General features: G+C 46.8%; 1 protein-coding gene and 1 pseudogene across 5 annotated transcripts in view; both read left to right on the top strand.

Annotated features, from left to right (window-relative positions):
- Positions 1-27,845, top strand: part of ASAP2 (ArfGAP with SH3 domain, ankyrin repeat and PH domain 2) — a 168,656-nt gene that overhangs the window by 37,267 nt on the left and 103,544 nt on the right. For all 5 annotated transcript variants that reach the window (XR_003524613.2, XM_027621681.2, XM_027621683.2 and 2 more), the window contains exon 2: positions 20,449-20,521. Coding sequence is in view for 4 of the 5 variants with exons in the window: in XM_027621681.2 (XP_027477482.1) it covers positions 20,449-20,521 (73 nt within the window). In the remaining variant the exon portion in view is untranslated. The remainder of the gene's footprint in view (positions 1-20,448; positions 20,522-27,845) is intronic.
- Positions 27,055-27,495, top strand: LOC113937409 (annotated as a pseudogene).

Raw genomic sequence — 27,845 nt, forward strand, 5'->3', positions numbered from 1 at the left:
ATGCATGTCAGGGTACTTCAAAGGCTGCATGGTGTGGGGGGAAAGGGGCAGGAGCAGCGGCAAATCTGGGTTTACACCTCTTCCCCTCTGGACCACTTTCTTATTTGGAAAATTTATTTCGTCTCCTTAGCCTCAGTTTCATTGTCTGTAAAATGAGGAAATTAATACCTATCCCACTACCTCATAGGATTGTTGTGAAGCTAAAATAATACACAGGATCTTCTTTCAGCAGAAGCTCCATCTTCATCACTTTTAACGTTTAACATGCTGCCTGACACAAAGTAGGTGTTCGACGTTTGTTGAATAAAATTCTGTTATCTTTAAGGTGTGTTACACACATAGTCATTGCTAATAATTCAGCTGATGGTATTTGACCACAGACTTCTTGCTAAGCACGGGAAAAAACAAGAAATGTAAAGCAGGATCATTACGCTGTTGTTTCTAGAACTCTCAGAGTTTTCCTAGCATTCCAGGTGCCAAGTGTGACTTTGAAAGATATCACACCCATGCCTTGTGCAATGACCAGAGCCTTGGATCATTAATCACTTATCAAGCCTTGGAACACATCGTGTTTTCTTGTTGTACAGTGGATATGAGATGTAGGGCACATTGCCTGGTCTCCAGGGAGAATATGGCATGGTGGTGTTTTGCTGAAGCGCAGTCCACAAATAGCCATCCAACACAGTAGAAAGCGTACGTGCCAAAGAGAGGGACAGGTAATGGTCTGCGGCGCTGGGTGGAGGATGAGGTGTTTCCGGCCTCTGAGATGCTGATCTCCTGTTCATGTGCCTCATAGAATCAAATAGTAGCTGTTGGAGGTGAAAGGAATCATAGAGATTAAATTAAATGCAACCATTATGGACTGTTTGTGAGCAACACACTGAGGCCAGCATTGTAGGGCTACAGAAATAGAGAAGACATAGGCCTTACCCTCGAACAACTTAAGATCTAGTGGGGAAGACAATTTTTCAACAATGAACTACAAAACAAGGCAGGGTGAAAGTAGGTTTTCTTAAAGAGGTAGGATCAGAGGACCCCAGGAACCTCAAGAGGATGGGTAGGCTTCAGAGGAAGTGGCATTGGGTTGATCTCGAAGGCTGAAGGTTTTTTTTTTTTTTAAGATTTTATTTATTCATTTGACAGAGGGCACAAGCAGAGGGAGAAGCAGGTTCCCCACGGAGCAGGGAACCCAGCGTGGGACTCAATCCCAGGACCCTGGGATCATGCCCTGAGCCGAAGGCAGATGCTTAACCGACTGAGCCACCCAGGCGCCCCAAAGGCTGAAGGGTTTTAATTGGAGAAGGGGTGGAAGTGGGAAACGGCATTCCACTCAAGGGAACGGCATGAGCACACACACTGAGGTGTGAAAACCCACGGCTTCAGGGAATGAGCTGTCTGATAGGAATGGAGTATGGAAGGTTGGCGAAGGGATTGTGAAGATAGGCATTGAAAAGAGCAAGGGGGTCAGAGTGTTGAGAGCTTCAGTTGTCATGTTAAGGGGTTTTATTCTGTGAGCCGACATGGGCCCGTTGGTTTTTCACCAGGTCTCTTATTTTATAGAGAAAGGAGCTGAGGTCCTGAGAACTTAACTTCCACCCTCAGTGCACCATTTGGCACAGCGCCCTGTATGGGGCAGTCTCTGGGGTCTCTGTCCTCCCAGTGGGTGCTGAAAGTTTGGGAACCTGGCTGAATTTGGCTTCCTGCATGGGTCTGGGCACACAGGACATGAAGAAATTGAGAAGCTTGACGCAGAACGCTCATCCCCAATGTCCATTGAGTGGGCTTTTTATGTTTAATAACCAAAGAGAAAATGTGCATTTTGTACTCTCCTAAAAATGCATTGCCTCATCTGATTTTTCCTTTCCTCCATCCTAGCTGGCGAGTGCCCCTTGGGAGGAGAAGGAACAGTGGGGAAAGTAACCTTGCTGAATTCAGAGGATAGGCATCTTTCCTAGGGACCTTCAGTTTATGCTGGAGAGCAGAGTGCTTGGGAGGAAATTAGTGTGGAAAATGGGATGCCTTCAGTAATGATGGAAAGGGGAGGTCACCTTAGCTGAGAGGTATTAATAGCTGCCCATCCAGCAAGGGAACTGGCAGGAGGGGGTTGTGTGCGTGAACAGGATCGGGGGTGGGGGGCTCAGCTGAACTCAGGAACAGAACTTGAGGAACAGAAAGTGTGTGCCAGCATCTCTCATTTTTCCTTTCCTTAAATTTTTTTTTCAATAATTATCATGGGAATGCATCACGTTTCTTTCATCAGTGTTTTGTGCCGTTGGGATACTGACCAGTAGAGGTTCGAGTGGTGTCCTGCAGAACACTTTCCTTCTGGGAAATGCTGGAAGCAGAGCCCTCTCCAGTATCGAGACAGTCATTAACACACACTGCACAGACGTTGACAGGTGCTGCTGTGGAGAGCGGGCAGGGGGGCCAGGCGGGCAGACGGATGGCTGATGATGTTGGAACTGACAGCTGTCGGAACTGCATTAGATTTGGTTTGATTGAGGAAACAGCAAATCCAGAGAAATTTCTTTTAAAGGCCTTGGAAAGATACTCAAAGAATTTAGGAATAGGGGAGCCCGGGTGGCTCAGATGGTTGAGTGTCTGCCTTTGGCTCGGGTCATGATCCCAGGGTCCTGGGATCAAGCCCCATGTCCGCCTCCTGGCTCAGTGGGGAGCCTGCTTCTCCCTCTGCCTCTCCTCCTGCTCGTACTCTCTCTCTCTGTGTATCTCTGTGTCTCGAATGAATAAATAAAATTTTTTTAATTTATTATTTATTTATTTTTATCTTTAAAAAAAATTTAGGAATACAGGCAGATCGTGCCTAGATATATTCTACTGCATGACTGTACCACAGTTTATCAGCTCACCAGTTGATGGGCATCTGGGTCCTTTCTGGGTTGCAACTATGATGAATAAACCTGCCATGAACACTTGAGTGGAAGTCTTTGTGTGGACATGATGTTTCATTTCTTGATTTAGACGAATACCTAGGGATGGGATTGCTGGGTCATATACTAAGTGTGTGTTTCTGAGATGCAGCCATACTGTTTTCTGAAGTGGTCGTGCCACTTTTCATTTCCGCTGGCAATGTGTGTGAGCTCCCACTCCACTCCTTCACATCCTTGGCATCATCAGCCACTTTCGCGGGTGTGCAGTGGAATCTCATTGTGGTTTTAACTTACACTTCCCTGATAACTAATGATGTTCAGCATCTTTTCATGTTCTTAATGGCCATTGTGTGACTTCTTTGATCCACATGTCTTTACTTATACCATGTCAGTTGCTTTTTATATGTTGAAATGTGTTGTGAGAGCAGAGATTCTGAGAGTGTTGACTGGCTTTCACTGGAAGGGGCTGTTCAAGAGAAATGGAACATTTAAATAACAATTATCTGTTACAAGATTCTGAAAGATACACTCTGCAGAATAATATTGCAGATATTCTGGGGAGCTGGGATAAATCATTCTTATAGAAAAAAATTTAAAGAATCCATAGCCTGCAATTTACTTGAAAAAATTCTTCTGTGGAATTTTGAAGAGATGGCCTCACATCATCTTGCTATTGTAGAAAGATTTGATGTAGATGAACACTGGAGCTTAAAGAGGCAGCAGCTGGTTCCGTGTGTTCACAGCCATGGATAGTTCTAGGTGGTGCCCTTACAGGGTATGGAGTTCACCCCCTCCCAGTTTTCAGAGGTGAAACAACTTGCCCAAGATTACAAAAGGATTGAGGGGTGGAACTGATGCAGGGACCTCCTGCTCCCTGCTCCGGGCGGGGGAGTCGGCTTGTCCCTCTCCTTCTGCCCTTCCTTCCGCTCATGTTCTCTCTCTCTCAAATAAATAAAATCTTTAAAAAAAAAAATGAAGATGTGATAAATACACACACACACACACACACACACACACACACAGGAATATTATTCAGCCATAAAAAAGAATGAAATCTTGCCATTTACAATGACATGGATGGAGCTAGAGAGTATAATGCTAAGCAGATTAAGTCAATCAGAGAAAGACAAATACCCAATGGTTATCCTGGGGGCACAATTAATTCATTCAGTGATGATTTTATTGAGTGCCCACTATGTGCCAAGCATGACTCTGGGGTGACCAAGACAGAAAAAGGTTAGCACGTGGGTATGGGTGCCCAGATGTTAAAAGTTGGTGTTTAGGGGCACCTGGGTGGCTCAGTGGGTTAAGCATCATTTATTCTCAGCTCGGGTCTTGATCTCAGGGTTGTGAATTCAAGCCCTGCGTTGGGCTCCATGCTGGGTGTGCAGCCTACATTAAAAAAAAAAAAAGTTGGTGTTTGGCATGTGTGTACGTGCATATGCCATCTTCAGTTAAAAGGCAAAGCAGCAATGTACAAGAAGGAATTAATGTTTCACAAATTAATGCCATGATAATATTTACATGGGCTTAGCAGTGACTGTAAGTTTTAGGGGCTTAGTTGTGGGACATACTTGAGATAAGGCCTTCCAGCAGGTATTAGATGGCGTGAGTGGTAGGGGTTTGGAATAAATGTCTTACTATTTCAAAGCTTTTGAATTAGTTTAAAGAATATTGGACTGTTTTGTTTTGTTTTTTAAAGAATGTCTGTGACCATATGTTTCTATTTATATGTGCAAATCAGAATTTTCCCCATCTTGAGTAAGAGTTCTGAAGTGAAAGTATAGGCCATCGGCATCCACACTGCCAATTTTAAATGAATGAAAACAGCCTCATTGTTTTCACTGAGTCGCTTTGTGGGAAGTGATGGTATATATCTAAACAGTTTGTATACTAGGAAGATGAGCTTTCTAATCCACTGCATACAGACGAATTGCATTTTAAGAAACTGCCACCAAGTGAATGAAATCCATCCATCACAACTCTCTCTCAGCCATTTGTCCTGCCCATTCATGTTCTTGCTCTTTCCTCTGGATGCACCTGCCCCTCCCCCAACCAGCTGGCTGCCCGGAAGAGGCCCACACAGCCCCACTTCTCTGCTGATCTTGACTGTTCCATCTCCCTGCCTGTGGTTCCTTGCCTTCTAACAACCTGTCACCTCCTTCAGCATGTGGCTCTGCTTACCTCCTGTGGGAGGCCTTTCCCCAGCAGAGCTGGTGATGGCATTGGTCGGTGTGCACTGAAGACCGGATGCACAGGGTTTCACGCAGTCCATGTTCATGGAGCATTTATAGGTGTCAGGCGCTCTACTAGGTGCTGGGAATGCAGAGACAGAAGTCGTTGGTCCCTGGTAGGAGGGTGGTGGTCTTCTTGTCTTTATGCCGTGGGGCTCAGTTTCTGAGAAGTCTCAATCGCTGTATCACAAACGGTGGTTATGAACAAAATCTCAGATGGCTACATGAACAAAAGAGCTGCCTAATAAGCCTTATGGAATGACTGCAGGTTTTACAGTTTGTCCCCCAGGATGAAAATAGTTTTATTCTCTCCATTTGTTGTTCCTTGTTTCTTGACTTTTTAACAGTTGTTTGCTTTGAACAGACGAAGGAAACAGCACGTGATTCCAGAAAGAACAACAGGCTAAGAGAATGAGGGGGCATTTTTGAACTGAAAAGGAAATCACAAAGATGGCATCTTGGTTTTATCATTACTCTATGGCCTTGGAAAAATGATCTAGCTTCCTTTCCCAGCCTTAGTTTCTGCCTTGTGCTGTAATATTACCTGCCTCACCCGGAGTTTAAGAATCATCAGCTATAACGTACGTAAAAGCGCTTCTTGTTTCTATTGCTGTGTGGACAAAAGAGACTTACTGCTGTCACCCCCACGACCCCTGCTAATATTGTCCTGTCTGTGCCTGACCTTCCAGTGAGCAGTCCTCACTGATGCTTGACATTTCTTCCAGTCTGTTTGAGAGATCCACACCAGAGAAACGCAGTGGCATTTTAAAAAAATTGTTGAAAATTACTTTTTGCCATGACCAAATATTTGTTTTTACATGTGGGATAGGATTCTTCATAGTATTAATAGCTAGTCATTAATTGGTTTTATTGACACTTGCAAGTAGGATTCTTCATTTCATCTGGAAAGTTAACCCTTACATCACGTATATTGGAACATAATTGTAATCGCTCTTGGGAAGCATAAAGTGCAAGTGTTGTGAGGATAGTAGTTTCATAGAATTTTACATGTGGAACCTCGGAGGAGAAGTCACTGACCAAGGGCCAAATATGAGCGGTGACAGCTCGGATGGTGTCCAACACGCATGCCCTCATCCTGCACAATCCAGCGTTCCCTGTCGCTAATAAATGGAAGCCTTCTGCACCCCTGGGCCCTGCAGCTCGTGGCAGCAGAACCCATCACACTGCTCTCTCTTCCCTAGGCTGCTGTGGCGTCCCCAGCTTTCGGGAGGAATGCTGAATAATCAGTATATTTGCTTTCTCGAGGGGCAGGAAATAAATACCTTGCGCGTTAGCTTCAAGGCAGAGAGCACCCTGGTTGGAGAAACCTGGGCAATCCTTACGTGTGCAACCTCTGTCTTTAGTTTTGTCCCTCTCTTGTCTCCTTCACCCTAAACCAGCAGCACCATTATGTGCAGTGTCCGTTTGTAGGACTCAGCATTGTGGGGTTCCGCGGGAAGTGCAGGGTGCAGCAGGGCGTTGTGTCTCCGTGGTGGGGAAGCGTGAGGACCGCGGCCCGGGGTCTGGTCCTCCCTGCTTCTGGCAAGTTGCGGGGGGGCAGCCTCTTCCCCTCGGTGTGGTGGCTCAGGGAATCCACTCCCTTTCTTTCCTTCCTGTTTAATTAGCTGAGGTTTCGAATTTTCTTTTCTTTGGATGGAGACCAGACAAAGAAAACTAATGGTCTGAATCCCTTTCTGGGGGAGAAATGCTCACATCCCCAAATCCCGAAAATTAACAGCCTTTAATGACCCGCAGAAGCCCAAGAAGGTTCCGAGCTGCCTCAGCCAAGAGCTGTTCTTGCTGCATGTCCTGTCCTCCCCACTGCCCCTCAGTGACAGGGACCCTGCCCTGCCTTTGTCCCCTCTTCCCCCTAGTTCTGGCCTCGCCCCCGCCACCTTGTCTGGCTCTGTGACCTGCCCTTCCTGCCAACTGGGTCATGCTCTCTGGGCTCCTCCTAAGCTGGCCTTTCTCGAATTCCTGTCCTATCTTTTAACTCCTGCTTCCTAGGTGAGGACAGTTACCCAGAGGGAAGAAGAAGGAATGAGGCCGTGTGCATCTCTGATGGGCCCTTATCTCTGCTCCCACATTGCTCCCCATGGGCTCTCCGACCTCCTCACTCTGAGGCAGCCCACCGGTCCCAGTGCAGCACCAGTTTGTGGACTTCTGTCCTTCCAGGCTACAGAATCCAGTCTTGGTCTGTGTTTTTAGCAGAGGTATCTTTTCTTCAGATGAACACTGCTGCTGCTTACCGTGTACACTGGCCAGGTAGCCCTGCCATGTTTGAGGCTAGAAGTGGGTGGGTGCTGAACTCCGCACCTTCTCGGCTCTCACACCTGGGCCCTGAAGGGTTCTGCATAGTCCTAGGGTGAAGCAGAGCAGAGTGGGGAGCCCCAGTTCCAGATGTAAGGGGAACAGACATCAGCCTGTCTCCTGCTCCCCTACCCTGTAGACCCCTTGGTATAGGGAACCCCACTTATAAAGCAAGGCCTCTGGGCAAGCTCTACCTTCTCACCCCTGTGGGGGGGCCACCTCCTGTCCAAGCTCTGTCCACCTTCTCCCCCACCCTTTGGGGCTAGGGTTAAACACATCTGGGAAAAGTTCAGGGAAGAAGCCCACACAGATTCAGTCTGCTGGTACAGGGGGTGGTGGGGTGCTGGGTATCCACAGTGCAGTCTAGGAGGGGGAACTGTGGGCTCCCGGTAGTACAGCCCCCTTGGCCTTTGGCCCTTAACCATATGTGGAGAGAGGTGCAGCTGGAGGGGAGCTGGATCAAGACCCGGGTCCACAGTGCACCCTAGAGCCGGTCACTAACCAGATGACCCGATTGCTGTGCTGTGCCATCTCTTGGGGTGGCAGGAGGGGAGTATCCTCGCATTAATCCAGATGCTTTCCAGTGGCCGGGGCTGTGCTCAGACCTAGCGTGTTATCGTCACAAGAACCATATCAAATGGATATCATTTCCCCATTTTAGGGATATGGAAACAGGGGCCCAGGAGTTGAAGGAATCCGTGTGTGGGGATGTGGGAACTAAGGCCCAGGTCTGTGTCTCTTGAGTCTAAGGTCTCTTTGCTGCACCACTGGTGCTCATGATAGGCCTGAGTCATAAGATGAAATGGGGTGCAGAGTATGTTTGGGGGGCAGGAAAGATGCCTGGCAGTTCCTGCTCCTCTTCCCCTCACTGCACTTCTTGGATTGCAGAAACAAAAGGTTAGTTCCTGGAGACGGCAGACTTGGGGGCAGGGAGCTGTGGATGGAGGGCGTGACGTCTGTGTGCCTGTGGAGGGGCAGGGGAGCAAGAGATCTCGTGAGCATGCCAGCCTCTTCGGCACACTCTCCCTCCTCTTTTCCAGAAACCATCTCTGCTGCATTTAGAGGCTGGCTTTGTGCATGGCAGGCCATTTGGAGCCTGAACAAGCCTGGTGGTTCCTTCCTTTCTTCTCCCTTCCTCATTCTGGGTTTCCCTCCTCCTCCCTACTTTCCATTCCATCGTAGGGCAGTGGGGCCAGGTCTCTGGGATGGGAAACAGGAACTGAGAAGTGGAAGATCAAGACATAGTGAGACTAAAGACAGTGGCCATTTCATCTTCCCCTTAAAGCCCAAGAATAGAGTATGCAACCTGGACACAGGTGAATGGTGGCAGATAGCCCACCACCACCACCTGCCTGCTGTCTGCTCCCCTGGTGCTCTGGCCCCAGGATTGCTCACGTCAGGTGGTCTAGGGTCTAGGTGGGTTTGCCGGTGCTCCTGGGGAACGTCAGACGCAGCACAGTGGTAGTGGTGGGAGTGCTGCAGTCCTACGGGCTGGGAGTGGGCGGCATTCCTGGCGCGGGAAGAGCAGCTCTGAGTTGTTTTAGCCCCAGACTAGGAAAGGGGCTGAAAGGCAGCCTGAGGGAGAGGGGGACGAGGGGATTACTTTCCCCCAGCATCAGGGGAGGTAGCAGCAGAAGTCCACAGGCCCCTTGCGCTCCTCCTGGCTCTGGTAGCCAAGCAGTTATAAACTGTAGTGGGAGGGTGAGACGGGGGCCACGTGGTTCTGGAAGCTTGCTTCTCAGTCTGCTGGAACTCTGCTAGCCTTTCTTTAGTTCAAAGCCAAATAAACAACTTCTGGCAAGTCCAACTCTTTGAGTCAGTTTTTTTTACTTTAAATTGGGGAAATCAGTGGTGGTTTCACAAGATGCTATAAATGTTGTGTAAGGTAGTGGATGCTGAGAGTGCTCTGTGGAATGTGAAGTGCTCTGTGATTCTTGGGCTTGTCAGTGCCCCTGGAAGCCACTCATCTGCTGTCTTTGGAACTGAAAGGCATTTCTCTCAAATGCCAATGACTTAACCTGAATCACTTTGTTTCTGCCAACACTCCTGGAGCCTGGAGACCATCCAAGAGTACCCCCTCACCTCAGTGTGACCGTTTGTGGGGAGAGGGGGCACAGAGCGTGAACTGTGCTAGACGTGTCACCCAGGTGTGAGGGGGCAAGCCTGCCTGGAGGCCTTGCTTTGTAAGTGGGGTTCCTAAGGAATCTGCGGAATGGGGGAGCAGGGGGCAGGCTGACAGCAGGTGCCCACTCTGTCCCATTTGAAAGCCCAGAGGGGACAAGTGACCCCTTCCACTAAGGTGGCCCAGAGCACCCTGCTCTGTCACTTGCCATATGGCCCTGCCTTGGCCCATGTCACCCCTCTGGGGAGTTAGAAACACATCAGAGAACATTTTGAAGAATTTAAATGTTGATGGGAAAAAAAAAAATTAATGCAAGTGAAAGGCTGGGATGAGCTACAAAGGTATTTTTTTTTCTTAGTTTTTTTCTTTGTTACCATAACCGTTATCAGACGTGAAGATGTTTCTCTTATGGATTGCAACAGTACTGGGGTGATGGTGTTCCTGGACAGCCCCTCCTTACTCGGCATAGTGTAGATGTAGCCCCTTAGAGACCCAGAGGGCACCTATGAAAGTTGTTGATTATGGAGTGCCTCCAGAGGCGCAGACACATTGAAGATCTTATCCTCTGAAGCAAGTAGTAGTATTCCCAAGTTCGAGATGACAAAACCAAGCTCAGGGAGGGGAAGCAGTTTTTCTGAGGTCATGCTGCTGATATGTGGAGTGTGGTTTAGAACTCTGTCTGTTTGGTTAAAAAGCCAGTGACTTTCAGCCACTGCACTATTCTAAAGGATCCAGCCCGGAGGGACCAGAACTAAGATCACAGTCTACTGGGTTCTTTTCTTTTTGGTGTCTCCCTAGAGGTGACATGGTGGAGTTTAGGGGTGTGGCTGGTAAAAGGGAACGAGGAGGCCTGAATGGAGTGATGGTTTTTCCCCTTTCCAATGTGGGTATCACCCAAAGTGTAGTTTCAGTTAGAAGAGGTACTTTCTGGAAGAATGCATAAAGCACAAATGTGGCAGCCGGTTGACAGCAGAAAGGCCCCTGTCGAGGGCCCAGTTGGCTAAAAGGCACAAGGCTAGGGACAGAACCCACAGAATGAGTGTGAACGATGGTGTCTGGGCAGACCTCCAGAGCCACCGGAAGCAAAGTCCCACTTGGTACTCCTTGCCTGCACGTGGGGCTCAGAAAAAGCTGCTCTGTCACGTCTCCTCTCTCCTGTTTATGTTACTGAAGTGGAGTTCGTGTGGCTGGATCCCTGTTTCCTGGGGAAATCAGCCTGGCTTGTGATTACATTGTCTTCTGGAACTGGGACAGATGTGGAAGGCTGACCTCACTCCCAACTGAAGGTCACCTTCCCAGCCTCTCCCGCTGCTTCTGTGTCACCAGGCCTCCAGTGCCTGGCCCGGGGCATAGCCTCACCCCTTCCCTTCCTACTTCTTTCAGTGCTGTGCTGGCACCTTCCAGTCTGATGTCCCCTGTTTCGGTTGTCATTGTTCCCCTGAGATGGCCCATTTCCTGCTCGTATCTGGGCTCTTGAGTCAATCCGAGGGAGCAGAGCTGAGTAGTGCAGTGTAGAAGGTGTCAGTGGGGACTTCAGGCCAGGCCCTCTTCTGGGAATGGGGCACCAGGGCCACAGAGACTAGGAGCGCCTTTCTTTGCTGCTGCCTTGCCAAAATTCTCCTTTCTCTTTTCAACTCTCCCAGATCTCCCAGAAGCTCTTTCTGTCCCAAAGTAGGAATCAGGATGTGAAGCATTTTTATAAAGCTAGAATACATTGTCCTTTGTTTCCGTTTCTGTAAGGGAGTGATCTAGAAAAGCTTGCGTTCCTGGCTGACGTCTCCAGTGGTAGCGTTCATGGGAGTGCTTGTGGGGACTTGATTCTTCAAGCTGGACGAGCCTTGAGGCTCTCCTTTGGTTAACATGGCATTTTCATATGGTCTGTGTTCTTCTTCCACCGAACAGTTTCACATCCATTTTGGTCATGGTAGCAACTGCCCAGAATTTAATTGTGTGGTTGTTCTCCTTGGTTGGGCATTTGGGGTTCTTTTCAGAGTCCTGCTGAGAATGTCTTTGTAGAAGTAACTGTGTGGAAGGGAGGGAAGCCATGGGGTTGTGTTTCTACCATTGGACTGGGACAGAGGATAGGAACGGCTCTGGCAAAACCCTCTGCTCGCTCTGGCGAGCTTACTTTCCAGAAGACGAGAGCAGGCAATGGCACTGTCAGCTGCCAAGTCAGGGTGTGGCTTGGTGACACCAGTTTTGTATTTAATTTTTTTAAAAGTTTATTTATTTATAATCTCCACACACACTGTGGGGCTCGAACTCAGGACCCCGAGATCAGGAGTCACATGCTTCACCAGCCAAGCCAGCCAGGTGCCCCTGTTTTGTATTTCAAACCTCAGCTTTCCCTACCCCCCAGAGCCTTTGTTCTTTTGGTTTGTAGTTATCTGTCCTGGGACGGGACTGGGACTGGACCAGGAATGCCAGTGATTTTCATGTTCTATGAGTTCTTTGCTTCCTGGGGTCCAGTTTCTGATGTTCTCAGCCAGCCAGGTGGGGGTAGTGACATTCCTTTTTATTCCGGAGAGCTGTTTATCTTCCATATTTATTTTTAACCATACAAATCACACATAAATATATTTTTGTAGTACCAAACAGTACCAAAAAATGAAACCTTCCTTCATGGTCTTTTCTGTCTTCTTATGGAACCCCTGTGCCAAATTCATGTCTTCCAGGATTTTTTTTCTGCATATATATTTATGTATGGAAAGATGCCATTTTGAGTATTTTTCTTTATTGTTTAATCAGTTTCTTTGGCACATTTTTGTGCGCAAAGTTAATATCCAGTATCCTACTTGATCTGAAAATGACTGTAAAAGGTAACAGTGTAGGATATTGAAGTACTTTTTGTTTTCCTTAATTCAAAAAATTTCAAGTATAATGTACTCACGGTGATGATAGTTTAAAAGTAGAAAAATCCAAAAAGCCCTCCAACTTTCCCTGAGACAGCAAAAATTATTTGTTTCTTATATCTAATATATACACAGTTTGTATGTATAATACAACACTTGCTTGTCTTCTAGTTTATAACAGTTTATTTCTTTTTTTTTTTTTAAAGATTTTATTTATTTATTTATTTGACAGAAAGAGAGACAGCAAGAGAGGGAAAACAACAGAGGGAGTGGGAGAGGGAGAAGCAGGCTTCCCGTGGAGCAGGGAGCCCGATGCGGGGCTCGATCCCAGGATCCTGAGATCGTGACCTGAGCCGAAGGCAAAGGCTTAAGGACTGAGCCACCCAGGCGCCCCATAACAGTTTATTTCTTGGTTACAGTGTGTGTGTGTGTGTGTGTGTGTGTGTGCGTGTGTGTATGTGTGTTCAGTTGGTTCAGTAAATCATCTTGTACTCTCCTACTTTCCGAGATAGTATTTTGAGAAAGGTCTGTTGCATTTTGATCTTTGAATGCTGCCTTACTGTTTTTTGTTCTCCATGTCCTTTATGCCCACGTGGGTCAGGGTCAGCCACATGCACACGGGCTGGGCATGCTGGTGCCCTCTCCCTGATGATGGCCTCCCCACCCCTAGGTTTGGATGCATCTGTTGCTAGTACTTGTGATTGAAGACATGGTCAAGGTCTAGTTGACGGTTGGGGTAGGGGGCTGGCTGTCCTCTGAATAGATGCCCACTGAGCTACCAGCCTGGTTATGGTAGATGGGCACGGAATCCGAGACATTCTGAGGAATAAGAACAACATGTTGGAGAAAAATGAAAGATGGGTATCCTCTGTTTGCCTGTCCTCAAGCATTGCCTGCTTTAGAAATTGGCAAACCTGGCGTCTGTCTCCAGCTTACTGACTTATGTCACCTGCACTCGTATATCTTGGAAGTGGGACTAGACCTCTAAGTTCCTTTCACTCATTGTGTGTGACCAAAATGCTGAGCTAATAAATTACCCTTGTGAGGTACTTTCATTTTGGCAGCCTTTCTGGCTCTGCCCCCAAACTCTGCTTGATCTTAATTTCTTTTCCATAAAGAAGGCTTTAAATTTATTTTTATTCAAATGAGCATATCATATATGTGTATACACACACACACACGTACATGCACACATACACACACACATAAGGAAATATACTGTATTAAAGAATGATTATGGGGGCGCCTGGGTGGCTCAGTCATTAAGCGTCTGCCTTCGGCTCAGGTCCTGATCCCAGGGTCCGGGATCGAGCCCCGCATTGGGCTCCCTGCTCCGCGGGAAGCCTGCTTCTCCCTCTCCCACTCCCCCTGCTTGTGTTCCCTCTCTCGCTGTGTCTCTCTCTGTCAAATAAATAAATAAAATCTTAAAAAAAAAAAAGAATGATTATGAACAGACCCTCATTCAGCCATCACCTGTCCTTCCTGGTCACGGTCAGCATTCAGAGAGCACTCGCCTGCCTTCCTGTCAACACCCTCAGAGTAGCTGCCCGCCCAGCTGTGCGATAGACATCTCCTCCCTTCTCTTTGTAGTTTTATCAGCAACGTTATACATCCCTAAACATAATATAATCCAGTTTTTCCTATTTCTTTAGACTTTTATGGTAGTATACTGCATGTATACTTCTGCAAATTGCTGCTTTCACTTCACATTTTTGTGAAATTCCTTTATGTTCTGAGTGGGTAAAGTTTGTCCGTGTCCATGCCACAGTTCATCCATTTTACCATTAACAGGGATTCGGGTTTGTCCAGTTTTCAGCTATTTCGAAGAGTGCCATGAACACCCTTGTCTTCTGGTGCAGATATGTATGTCCTGTGAGTAACTTCAGTTTTATTAGAGAATAGCAAGTGTGCCCTTACGTATACGTCTTACACAGCTAGATTTAGTTTGGATATTTATTTGATCGTAATTCTTTGTGACACCTGCTGTTCTCCAGGCCTCTACTTTATTCCCGGGAGGAGGTAGATCCATTATTGCTCTGGCTTTAAACTGAGCCTGCAGGCCACGGTGTATTTCTGTGCTTCCCAGAAGGCCTCTGGAAATATTTGACACTGTCATTAATGTTTTGTGTTACTTTTAAGTAAAGTGAAACGTGTAATGAGCTAGAGCTGCCATCTGAATGTTTGCATGGCTCTTCCTTGGCAAAGCCATCCTTGGGCAAAGCCACCAGATCTGGGTGTTGCTTTGTTTTGTTATTTGGTCTGTGTCTTTCAAAAATGTCCTTTCCTCTCAGGTTAGCCTTTCATAAAAGGAGTGAGGGAGAGGAGCTGGGACAGGAGAGTGGAACAGGACTCCCAGGTGGCCCAACGGGGGGAGGCCTGTGGTCTGTTATTTCCTCTTCCTCCAGGTAGCATCTTTGGGTTCCAAGAATGAAGCCAGCCCTGTCCTACCCTTGCTGGCTTGAATTGCTGGCGACCAAACTGGTGCTGTGCAAAGAGGAGACTGGGACGGCCGATAGCGCCGGAGAAACCTCTGTGTGAATCCTCAGGGCCAGATGTGACTATTTTAGGCTCTGTAGGCCTAGAGACAAAATGGAAGGTATTATATAGGTACTTACATTATAAGAGAGAAAATAAATTTCCATAATTTTTTTTAACAAAGTTCAAAATATAATACTGGATGAAGTAGTTTTTTTTTTTTTTTAAGTTTCTCCTTCTACACAACATTAAACATATTTTATTAAAGTATAGAGATCGGCTTAGCAAATACTATTTACTCACTAATCAGGGCACCTGGTAGTCAAATTTGCTGAGTATTTACATTCTTACAAAAATAGTTGAAGTACAGTTTTTTGATAATGCCGGTCTACTAATCAGAATCAGGGAATTCTTTCTGGGAACATTTCTGCATTGGGGTTCAAAGCTACTATTCCCCTTTGCCTCATCGCCATATCAATTGTAAAAGTTCATCTGTGCAGGTCCTTAGCTCATGGCCTCGCAAAAACCAGCCCCCCGGCAGGTGCCCACCTGCTCCCGACTCAGCGCCTCAGACAGACTGTGGACCTGGCCCCCACCGTCCAGCATCAGGAGGCAGGTGCCTCCATGCCAGGATGGACATCTGTAGGCTCTGGGAACAAAGACTAATAACTTCAGCCCTCTGAAGGGGGACAGGTGTGTCACACAGTCACCTCTGGGCCGAGCCCAGGGCGGGGTGAGGAAGAGGAGGGGACCCTCCCCCCCAGATAATGCCAGTGCCTTATGGGACTGTCCTCGGGGATGGCGCACAGAGGGGTCTGCAGGTACAGAGGAAGAGCATAAAGGGGGTGGCGTGTTTAGAAACAGGATATTGTTGTGTGGCTAAGGCTCCTAAGAAAGGTGGTGAGACACGAGGAGCTGGATTTTTTATTTCACTACATTTTAATTAATTTTATTTCCCATGTTCCCACATGGCTAGCGGCTTCCCTGTTGGACGGCACAGGTCTGAGGAGGGGAGAGCAAAAGCCTCCTGGGGGGCTTTCCTTTCGCTGGCTGCAGGCCTCCTGGGAGCCACGGTCCGTGGACAAGCTGCCAAGACTGTGGGGAGTTGCTTGCAGGAATAAATCAGAACCGGGGCCGTTTGTGTAATGGTTCAGGGGTCACAAGAGATGCTTTTGGAGTGGTTGGACACAGTTGTTTATTTTCCTCTAAAATATCGGAGACACATCCCTTCAGTCTTGTTTATGTGATAAATTGACTCTGTGAAACTTGTTTTATAAACTAAAGGTCAGCTTCAGTGTAGGTCATCAGAATTAATGCGGTTTGGCCAGACTTTAGCTGTTGAGCCGTGTTCCCGCTTAGGTCCATATTGGCTGTTCAGTTTTTGCTTGTGTTTATAATTTTTACACACACATTCTGGCCAAGACTGCAGGTCTTTTTCCTTCTTTTAAGCTTGGGTAGATCTGGGGAGAGGAGAGTGTGGGTGAGTGCCCAGGCTCTTAGGAATCTTAGCCCGGATCAGTGGACCCCTTTGTCTTCTTGAGGCTCTCAAGTTTTGTTATTTTGTTGTTGTTTTAGAATTGGGGCTGTTCTTATATGTAATCGACAAAAGACTTTTTCTAGCACTCAGTCTTAATCATTCTAACTTCTCCTGACCAAGTTTCACCTTAATTATCTGTAAATATGCACCATAATGAAGGGTGTGTTTCTGAGTGGGGAGGTAATTGCTTTTCCCTCTTTCAGTTTTAATTTAAACTCAACCTCTACGCCTACCTCACCTTTATTTCCAGGCTCTTAACAGACTGTGGAAAAGCAACAGTTATCGTTTATCCTCTCTTCCCTGAGTTTGGGAAACAGCACATCCTCTTTAATAACAGAGGTAGCAGATTCCATATGGTGGTCTATTTTTACAAGACTTTTATGCAGGAAGAGATCAGGGAGGGGTGTACCCCACAGTATAATGTGGGAGGAAATTTGTCAGAGTTCAGCGGTATTATGAAGCATATTTCATCTGTGGTCGGCCTTCCACACTGAGATAGATGACTACTCCGGTGCCCATTTTTCTCAGCACAGTTGAGTCAAACCCCTGTGGGTGGATTACTCTGTCATCCTTGAGGGTGCCAGAGGCTGGAGAACTAACATCAGTTGAGGAGGCAGAATAGATCTCCCTGGCTACTCACCGACTTTTCCAGAATGTCTGCTGCCCTGTACCGATCCCACGTGGCTTCCCAATCATGGGTCCCAGCCAGGTCCTTCCCCTTTGGATATCCTTTCTCTGAATCTACTTCCTGCCTGCTCAGATCCATTGTTCCTGCTGGGGCCTGAGTGACCTTCAAGTACAGCTCTCCCTTCTCTGGGGCAAAGCCTTCGGTAGCTGCCCGCTTTCTCCAGGCTCAGCCAGACACCCTTGCCAGCCTCTTGAGTCCCTGCCTGCCTTTCTTGTCTCAGGGGCACTGACTGAGCTGCTTTTTGGTCCTGTTGTATGTCAGCTCTCTGCTGGGCACTGGCAACACAGCCATGAGCAAGTTCCGGCCCTTAAAGAAGACCACTGAAAAAAGGAAAAAGAGACATAAAGTTAATTTTATTAAAACATTTAAGCAAATATGTCCAAAATATTATCATTTTAATGTGTGGCACTGGCCATATGTCCATGCTCAATAGACATGTGTGCCTTGTCGGTACCCCAGTAGGCAGCATGGGTCTTAAGGTGAGCAGGACAAATAGAAAAGCAGGCCAGGTACACGATAGTCCTGGACTTCTGGCTTTGTGTTTATTTAGGGCATTATCTTGCTAGATTGTGAATTCTGAGCAGGCATGGGCATTGCCCTGTTTTGCTCACCGTTGTATCTCTAATACCTGGATTAGTACTTAGCACATAGTAGGTGCTCAGTAAATTTTATCAGATGAACTATGGAGTAAGCACAGGGTGCTACAGGAAAAGTCCGGGTGAATAACCAACCTGTCTGAGAAGGCTTTCAGGAGGAGGCCATGTCTCTAAATCAGCTTGCAAAATTGGCATTGGAGTTGAACCCAAGGGTCAAGAGGAGACAGGGAGAATAGTGCACAGTGCTCAGAAGTAAAGAAGAGGAAGAAGGTTGGAGTGGGGGGAGTTGCAGGAGTTCCTTGTGACAGAAGCTTAGGGTACAGTTGGGGAAGGGGTCAGGAGGTGGGGCTGGAGAAGTAATGGGGGCCAGTTCACCAAGAGGTTTTAAAGCTGCTACAGTGTCGATGCCTCATTCTGAGGATGTGCAGAAAAAGCACTAGCGTCCTGGGTCGGGGCATGGCCCCTTGAACTTGTGTGGTGCGTTTCTCTCCTCTGTGTGTGTGTGACATTTCTCCCTTCACACCTCCTAGCCCACAGAAAGGGCTTCATGAGAATATTGGCTGACTTACGTTTCCATGTAGGCTAACCGAGCTGGTGTTGGTGTCTTCTGCTGTCTGTGGGAAGCTTTAGGAGGAGGAGCAGGTGTAATTATTTGAATGCAGGTCAGAAATTGTTCTAGCAATTCCCGACCAAATTCTCTCCAAGTGCTGGAATAGATGTTGATTAGATCAAATATGTTTTTCACCTGGGGATTGGGACCTTCCAGAGCTTTGATGAGTCATTGAACTTGTGTCTTTGTGAGAGTTGTACTCTCTGACACACGGTCGATAAAGCTTCAGGAACCAGTGTTTCTGACACAGCCCTGAAAAAATCCTGTCTTCTTGCTGTCACTGGCAGAACCCAGCAAGTCGGCGCACGAGCTGCAGGGTACTGTTTGCTGGGTGGGCAGACTGGGGAGTAAAAGTTGATGAGACTTCCAGAGAAAGAGTTCAACAGTGAGTTTCATGGGTTATGTTCTGTTTCCAGATTCCTTTTCCTATCTCAAGGGAAGGTCAAGAACAGACTAATGATGACCTAGGAGAATAAAAGCTAGTTCTCTATAAGAAATTTTGACTTTATGTCAATTCTTACCTACCCCTTCCTACAGTATGTCAGAAAATAAGGCTTTTTTTTTTTTTTTTTTAAATTTCAAGTAGACTCTGTACCCAATGTGGGGCTTGAACTCATGACCCTGAGATTCAGAGTTGTATGCTCTACAGCTGAGCCAGCCAGGTGCCCCAATAATGCTTTTTAAAATATCACTTCTCCTGGGGCGCCTCGGTGCCTCAGTCGGTTAAGCATCGGACTCTTGGTTTCCGCTCAGGTCATGATCTCAGGGTGGTGAGATCGAGCCCCGCCTCGGGCTCCGCGCTTAGTGGGGAGTCTGCTTGAGATTTGTCTCTCCTTCTCCTCTGCCCCTCCCCATGCTCTCTCTCTCTCTCTAAAATAATAAAATCTTCAAAAAAAAAAATAGGCATTGTTGCTTTAGAATGAGACTTAGGGTGCTGATATTGAAAGTGGATTCAAGAAGTGATTCATCTGGGGCACCTGGGTTAAGCCCCACTCTGGGCATGGAGCCTCCTTAAGATTTTCTCTCTCCTTCTCCCTCTGCCTCCCCATCCCCCACTTGCATGTCTTCTCTTAAAAAAAAATAAAGGTGATTCAGGAAGGCTGGACATGAAGGACTCTGCTGTTGCTCTGAGGTGGTGTGCTATGTCTCTGATGACAGTCGACTGCAATTTTTTATGATTAAAACTCACGACGAGTAGTAACGATGTTATTGAGTGTCGCTGTATACCAGATACTGGGCTAGGTCCAGCGTCCAGCTTCCCCTGCAGTTCTTTGTTTACAGTGACCCTGTGGTAGGTGTCACTCTCCCAGTTCACACATGCTCTCTTCCTCCTGTCCCAACTGAAAGTGACACATTGCTCTTCTGCGGTGTTGAATTGGGTTAAAGGGAAATTTTACCCCTGTAACTTTTATGAAAGCAGAGCTATACTTAAAATTCCTGACTTGATTAGTTATTGAGCGGTTCTTACTTGAGCACTTACGATGTGCTAGACACTGTAGGTGCCATATCCTACTACTATGTGGTGGTTGATCTCTTAAAGTGTACTATGAAATGGAGTGTAGTAGAGGAATATTAAATACTTAAGTGTGTCTAATTAATCATTCAACCTTGCAAAGTAGATATTGTTACGCCCTGGTTCTGGAAGAGAAGCCTAGGCTAGGAGAGGATTAAGAAGAACATGCTTTCTAACCCAAACAAATTCACGTCTGGGTCTTTGCAAATCCAGAGTGGGTTTGCCTCCTAACGGACCCTGCTGCCTCCGGGCAGGGAGGTCTTGCCGGAGTGGGGATACACTGGTGGCTGATCTGCCTCACCACCCCCTCGTTGCTCCTCCCCCTGCTCCCTGTCCTTCGCCTCTCTTGGGAAGGAGCACCTGGCAGATGCGCACAAATCTGAGCCGTGCTTGATCATGGGGAGAATTGAGACTGGTTGGAAGTAGAGTCGGTCTGAGGTAGAACCCTTGTCACTGCAGGAGGCGGACGTCCAGTGTGCAGTGTGGGCAGAGGTGGCTCAGGTGCTTCATGTGGATGAGGCATCCAAGAGGGCGTTGGTTTTTGGGGATGACTCCATCTTCACACCACACTGAGGATTTGTCCCCCAGAAACAGCTCACTAATACCACTTCTCTATATTCTAGGCTTTGGATGTGGACCGGATGGTTCTTTACAAAATGAAGAAATCCGTGAAAGCAATAAATATCTCTGGGCTGGGTGAGTATGCATTCTTTCCTAGGGGTTTCTTTGTGTAAATCCTTGCATTAGCAGAAACTGATGCTGTAATAGTGATCACCGTTAATGAATAATCCACCAAACATTTTTTTCTAGGCATGCAAATTGTAAAGTTGAGTTGGGATATTTAGTTTTTAGAAGTGTGTTTTGTTTTGTCAAGCCTCTAATTCTGGAATGGCACTTCATCTGCTGTCCCCGACCCCCACCCTCCCACTATCCCATGCGCTGCTTCCTGTTCTCTGAAGTGCAGCTGAGTTTCCCACCACACCACCTTTGTCTAAGGGATCGACAAGGACACCGGCCTCATTCCTGCCTCTGTTGTTTGGTTTGTGTATTAATCATGTCAGAATGGCCCTTCCGTTTATCTCATCTGATGCTTGCCTTTCTTGTTTGGGATGACAACATAAAAGCACAATCAACTATTCAAAGTAATGTCTGATCTAGACTAATAAACTTTTTTCTGACTTAAAGATTTCAGGTTGCACACATGTGGCAGGTCTGCCCCCTGCTCAAAACCTTACCGATGATAGAAAAGAATTTTTTTTAAGTCATGAAGTGACTCTGTCATTTCTCTCAGAAGCAAGCCGGTGGCAGGCTTGGAGGCCTAGAAGTTGTGAGAGCTCCCAGAGACCGTGGAAACAGGTGATGGACTGCAGAGAGCAAGGCTGGCTTGTGGGAGAGCACACTGCTGCCGAGTATGGCAGAGACACCCCCTTTGCCCGTGGCTGGTGGCTGGGAGGAGGAGGGGGCCCAGGCTCTGTGCCTACAGGCAGTCAGGCCACCAGATTACCCTTGTGATGTTCCCTTTGATGACAGTAGCAACTGGAGTAGAAGGACAGGCAATGGCACAGGTGGTTAGAAGGAGGGAGGGGCAGAGAAGGGTCTGGAAGTACCTGTTGTGCCCAGCCCCACCCCCACGCTAGTTCTGCTGCTGTCAGTAACTGCGTTTGCCTCCCCCAGGGAGGGCTGTGCCAGCCAAGATTATGAAGAGGCCAGTAGGAAATCTCAGGTACAAAGGTGGTATTACAGTCAAGAATGGCTAGTATATTTAGGAACAGATTTAACAAAAGATATGCAAGAACTCTATATTGAAAACTATAAAACACCACTGAAAGAATTAAAGACCTAAATAAATGGGGAGGTATATGATGTATGTGGGTTGGAAGACTCGATGTAGTCATGATGTCTATTCTCCCCAGATTGATCTCAAGATGCACCACAGTCCTAATCAGAATTCTAGCCGGAGAAATTGACAAACTGATTCTAAAACTTATATGGAAACACACAGGACCTGGACGATCCCAAGCAATCTTGGGGCAGAAACAAGTTGGGAGAACTTAAACCATCTGACTTCAAGTCTTGTGAGCCAGTAATGGTCTACACTGTGTTGCTAGCTGGGGGGGCCAACAAAGAGGTGACTGGAACAAAAGACAGTCTAGAAATAGACCATCACTGAGAGGTGTCTGACTGTCAGCACAGTTGCCGAGGCAGTCCCATGGGGAGACGAAGGGGTTTCTAGCACATGATACCAGAACAGCTGGATCTTTCCAGCAGAACAAAAGAAGTACAGCCCTCTCTCCCACCCTACACAAACAGTACTTAGAAATGGCTCATAGATTCAAATTTAAAAACTAAAACTATAAAGCTTCTTGAAGAACACATAGGAGAACATCTTTACAACACGGGGCAGGCAAGGCTCCTTGGAAAGGACACAGAAGGCAATAGCGTAAAAGAAAAAAGTGGTTAAATCAGACTTCATCAAAATGAGACACTTCTGCGTGCTCAAAAATGCTATTAAGACTAGCCTTACATTTGATGGGCCTCCAATCAAGAAAGTAAAGAGCTTACACTCGAGGAAACTAAATTAATAGGGCAATCAGAACAGGACTCTAAAATAAGAGCATATGTATGATTAACATCCTTAAAAAGGTAAGGGAGGTATTTAATTACTGGGACCAGAAAAGGTACTAGTGAAAAAGAACCAGTAAAAGGTGTGAAGATAGAAAAACATATCATTGTTGAAATAAAAACTAAAATTTGCTAAATGGCAGGCTACACACATAGGAGAGGGGATTGGTGAGGCCCCTTGTTGCTGGAACGTGAGTTAAAGGAATGGACAGTGTAAAGTAAAAATCAAGAGCCACAGAAAACAGATTCAGAGTGGTCAGTATTAGCATCCACCCAAAAGGACTTGTAGAAGAGGGGAAAAAAATGGAAAAGGGGAAAGTTTTAAAAAAGTAATGGCTGACAAATTCTCAGAACTAAAGAAAGATTTGAGATCTCGGGTTGAGGGGCACCTGGGTGGCTCAGTCAGTTGAGCATCCAACTCTTTGATTTCTGCTCAGATCGTGATCTCAGGGTCATGGGATCAAGCCCCGTGTTGGGCTCCACGCTGGGCATGGAGCCTGCTTAAGATTCTCTCCCTTTCCCTTTGTTCCTTCACCCTGCCTCCCTATAAAAGATAAAATAAGATCTCAGATTGAGAGAGTGCACTGAATTCTAAGGAAAACAGATTATAAACACACATGTGAATGTACATACACACAGTGTGTGTGGTATGTATGTGCATATGTCTGCGTCTGTGTGTGTTTATGGGTGGATATGTGTACATATCTCAGGACGTAGCCTACTATCTTGACCTCAGGGATAAAGAGAAAATCAAAAATTTACCAAGAGGGGAATGAGCATATATATAGGAAAAAAGATTTGAGGGCAGTATGCTAAAAAATGATTGTTTTGGTGTTTTGACTTTATATTTTCCCCCCTTCATTTTCCATATTTTATATATTGTAATGTATTGATGTTAAAATGATTAGACAGGTATTAAGTTGTTTATGGTTAAGTTCCAGATGAACATGAAAGAAGTTCAGGAAAGCAGAGAAGAGGTGGGAGGGACTTAAGTTGTTCGTGACTGAGCTTGTCCCGACTGAGTTCGAAAGCTTTTTGGAGTTTGTGGTGTTGGCTGTTTTACCCTGGAGCGAATCGCTTAGCATGTTTTAGCCTTGGTTCCCTTGTCTCTGAAATAATCCAGTTGGGTTAGAATGCACATCAGTGGTTCTCAACCAGGGTGATTTTGCTCCCCGCAGTGTGGTTACTAACAACCGAGAGGTGTGTGCGTGCATGTGTGTGTGGGTGTGTGCACATATTTGGGCACCTCATGGGTCAAGGCCAGGGATGCTGCTAAAGATCCTACAAAGCACAGGAGAGCTCCCAACAAAGAATTAACTGGGCCCAAATGTCCGTAGTGCCAAGGTTGCAACCTTCAACTAGATGTTCTTCAGAGTCTTCTACAATTTTGTTTTTTGTTGTTTTTTTTAAGACTGTATTTATTTATTTGAGGGAGAGAGGCAGGGGGAGAGGCAGTGGGAAAGGGAGGGAGAGACTCTCAAGCCGACTTCCCCCTCAGCATGGAGCCCAGTGCAGGGATCAGCCCCATGACCCTGGGATGATGACCTGGGCTGAGGTCAAGAGTCGGATGCCCAACAGACTGAGCCACCCTGGTGCCCTCAGAGTCCTCTACAGTTTTTAAAAAACAAAACAAAACCAGAAACCGCCACCATGCTTAGCTTGCAAGTACATAAACATGGATTACCTGGCAACTACTGACTTTATGAAAGAAGGAAGTAGAATTAGTTTTCATCGAGTAACACCTAACTGGAAGTAAACCTATGTAGGAAAGTTTTTTATTTAAAAGGAAATATCAAACAGTATAAAACTCTTCACTCAACACTGAGCTTTGCTGAAACAAATGTTAGACTATCCAAGAAGGTGGTCACCTGTCTCCAGCTCTTTCCTAGATAAGTGGGGAAGGGGCAGGGAGGAATAATGATTGTTTGTAGGTTTTTGGACGCTTATTACAAACCTTGTGCTCTCTGTGCATTATGCTGATCTTTACAGCCAACTGTTCTCATTTTATAAATGAGTCACCTGAGATCAGAGGGCTAAATGTGTTCCTGGGCCGCTCTGTGGAACTCGGCTTCCTGCTGGCCCAGGCTGTGTGCAGGGCCCGCTCTGCTTCGAGGCCACCACATCTTCAGGCTGACTGGTGCACTGACTGACTCTCTTCAAGCTTTCCAGAAATCACCCAAAGATGGATGCTTAGTTCTTTTTTTTTTTTTTAAAGATTTTATTTATTTGAGAGAGAGAATGAGAGATAGAGAGCACGAGAGGGAAGAGGGTCAGAGGGAGAAGCAGACTCCCTGCCGAGCAGGGAGCCCGATGCGGGACTCGATCCCGGGACTCCAGGATCATGACCTGAGCCGAAGGCAGTCGCTTAACCGACTGAGCCACCCAGGTGCCCGATGCTTAGTTCTTTTGACAAACAATAGATTTCAAAAAGTTTCTCAAGAGGTTTTTTTTTTTTTTAACTGTGTTCACTTGGGCTTTTGAGTTTCTGCTTTAAGGCTAGTTTAAAAGGGGGAATATTTTGTATTCTGATGAGGTTCAAGAGTGATTTTAAAGTCCTCTGTCGAGAAGGCTTTTTTTTTTTTTTTAAGATTTTATTTGTTTGACAGAGACACAGCGAGAGAGGGAACACAAGCAGGGGGAGTGGGAGAGGGAGAAGCAGGCTTCCCGCTGAGCAGGGAGCCCGATGTGGGGCTCAATCCCAGGACCCCGGGATCATGACCTGAGCCGAAGGCAGACGCCCAACGACTGAGCCACCCAGGCGCCCCAGGAAAGCTGTTCTGATCAGAAATAAAAATGAAGGACTGCTTCTCGTGCAGGTGTTGGCCACGTTGACTGCGGCCAGTGCTGAGAAGGACCTGTGTGTCCCTGTAGGCTAGCCCAGTTCCCCAGCACGTAGCTTTAAACAAGCAAGCGTAGAGGAAGGTATTGTAAACACATGGGTGTCAGGAAGCCAGCCTGTACAAATTTAGTAACACTTGTGTCACATCTGCCTTTCTGACCTATATTGTTGAGTGTGTGCCACAAACCTCCTTCCTTTACCTGCCCCAGAGTCATTTCCTAAAATACAGCCTAGTGATGTTACTTCTCTGCTCAAAAGTCTGCAGCATTTTCTCATTACCCACTTTGACGTTCGTGAAGGTGAGTTCCAGAGCCTGGGAGAGGTGAGGAAGGCCTGCGTGGGCTGTAGAATTGTAGGGAAATTGGGGTCAAGCACAGGCAAGCAGGTATCTATTCCTGCAGGACTGGCTGGAGACTTTAGCTTGCCCCTGTGGAGTAGGAGAGGAGCTCTGTCTTAGTCTTCTCCAGATTTATTTGCTTATGATATTGCCACTGCCTCCCTTCATCGATCCAACATAAGCCTTGGCTCAGTAAACACGGCAGAACACCAGAGGCAGACCGAGCCCCTTGCACCCCCGGCTCCCAGCTACCTGTCTAGAGGACCCTTCTTGGAAATAAGGTGCAGTTTCCCCAGTGTGCCACATTTTGTGCCTTCTCCCTTTGCACTTGCTCTTCTGTCTGCCTGAAAGGGAGTTTTGCCACTTTATTAGAAGAAACGGAGGCTTGAGGAAGTGAGAAGCTGGTTCTGGAATTTTAGCATCGCACTTCGGACACCCAGCCTGTGTCCTTCCTGAGGCTCCACACAGCAGGCTGACCGTTAGTGAGCCCTTTGGTGGGGGGGCTCCTATTTCTGTCATCTTTCACCCATCTGATAGATCATGCCAAGTTTCAGTTATTATGAGGCCATGAGTCTGAATTATTTTGAAGTCAGAATACTGATCCTGAAGTCTTTATTTCAGAGCAGTGTTGTCTACTTCAAAGAATTCACCTTCTTTGGTGACTTCTAGAGGAAACCCATACCTTTTCCTGTGATGTTGCTGACACCATTCACAACAGTTTTGGAACTCTTCTCTAGAACTGCCTTTAGTAGCACATTCTTTTGAATATTTTTGGTAGAGGAGTGTGAGGATAGGTGAAATTTTTTTAGAACTTTAGAATTTTTTTAGAACTAGACACCAGAAATCAGTGGGGCATATTCAGGAAGGGATTAGCTGCAGGCGACCATAGTTGGTCTGGAGCATTGTAAGTGCACACTCATTCTGTCTCTGAGGGCAGTTAGTTCTAAGAGGAGGCCCGTGTGGTTTGATCACGAGCATGTTTAATGTCCTAAGGCAGCTCCTGCCTAGGAAGAGCACTTATTTCATGTATAATTAAAAGAACAACAGAAAGAATCCACCATTCATCCCTTATACTGCTACATACTTTTCCTGTCTTGAGTTCCTTAATTTCTGGGACTTTCCTGCCTGCCTTCCTGATTTGTCATGGCCCCGTCTGACCTCTCACTGTCCCCAGTGTCTCTCTGTCCCAGGCAGGCTGACTTCTGCCTGCTTCTGCGCGTGTATCTGTCTCTCTACACTCCCGTCCAGCCCCACTCCTGGTCTGGACACACGCCCTCCTGTCCCGGGCCCCTGTTGAAGATGTTAACCTTCTTTACTCTCTTATGTTAGTTTTCTGTGGCTGTTGTGACAACTTACCATAAACCAAATGCCTTAAAATGACAAATTCATTTCTTCCCCTTTGCGGCCATCACTGAAGCCCCAGCGGCCAAAATGAAGTTTAATCCCTTTGTGACTTCTGACCAGAGCAAGAACTGTGAAAGGCATTTCAATGCGTTCTCCCACATTTGCAGGAAGATTATGTCTTCCTCTCTTTCCAAAGAGCTGAGACAAGTACAGTGTTGGAGCCATGCCCATCTGAAAGCATGATGGAGTCCAGGTTGTGCGAGGATGCCCCAAAGGTTGTGCAGATTGGCAGAGTAGTCTAGGTTTACAGGAAGACCTATGGCATCTGCACTGAGTGAGTACATCCGGCAGGAGAAGGCACATGGTGCAGCTGTCCATGTGGGTATTCGCCCTGGTGAGGTGGTTATCACTAGACCAAAACTGGACAAGGACCACAAAACGATCCTGAGATGGAAAGTCAAATCTTGCCAAGTAGGAAAGGCAAAGGGCAAATATAAGGAGGAGACAATTGAGAAGATGCAGGAATAAAGTAATCTTATATAGGACTTTCAATAAAAACTGTTAAAATGAAAAAGAAACGGACAAATTTGTCTTGTGGCTTTGGAGACCCCAAGTCCGAGATGGGTCTCATGGGGCTAAGATGATGGTGTTGGCAAACCTCCTTCCTGTAGGTCCAGGGGAGAGTGCTTCCTTGCCTTTTCCGGCTGCTAGAGGTCAACTGCATCCTTGATTTGTGGCCTGTCATCTTCGAAGCCAGTCATGGCTGGTAGAGTCTTTCTCACACTCCTGTCACTGTGACTCTGTCTTATTCTGTACAGGCTGTGATAACAAAATACCCAGACCGGGTGGCTTAATCCACGGACATTTGTGTCTCATGG

This window comes from Zalophus californianus, chromosome 8, assembly GCF_009762305.2.
Source record: "Zalophus californianus isolate mZalCal1 chromosome 8, mZalCal1.pri.v2, whole genome shotgun sequence".
Classification (NCBI taxonomy): Eukaryota; Metazoa; Chordata; class Mammalia; order Carnivora; family Otariidae; genus Zalophus; species Zalophus californianus.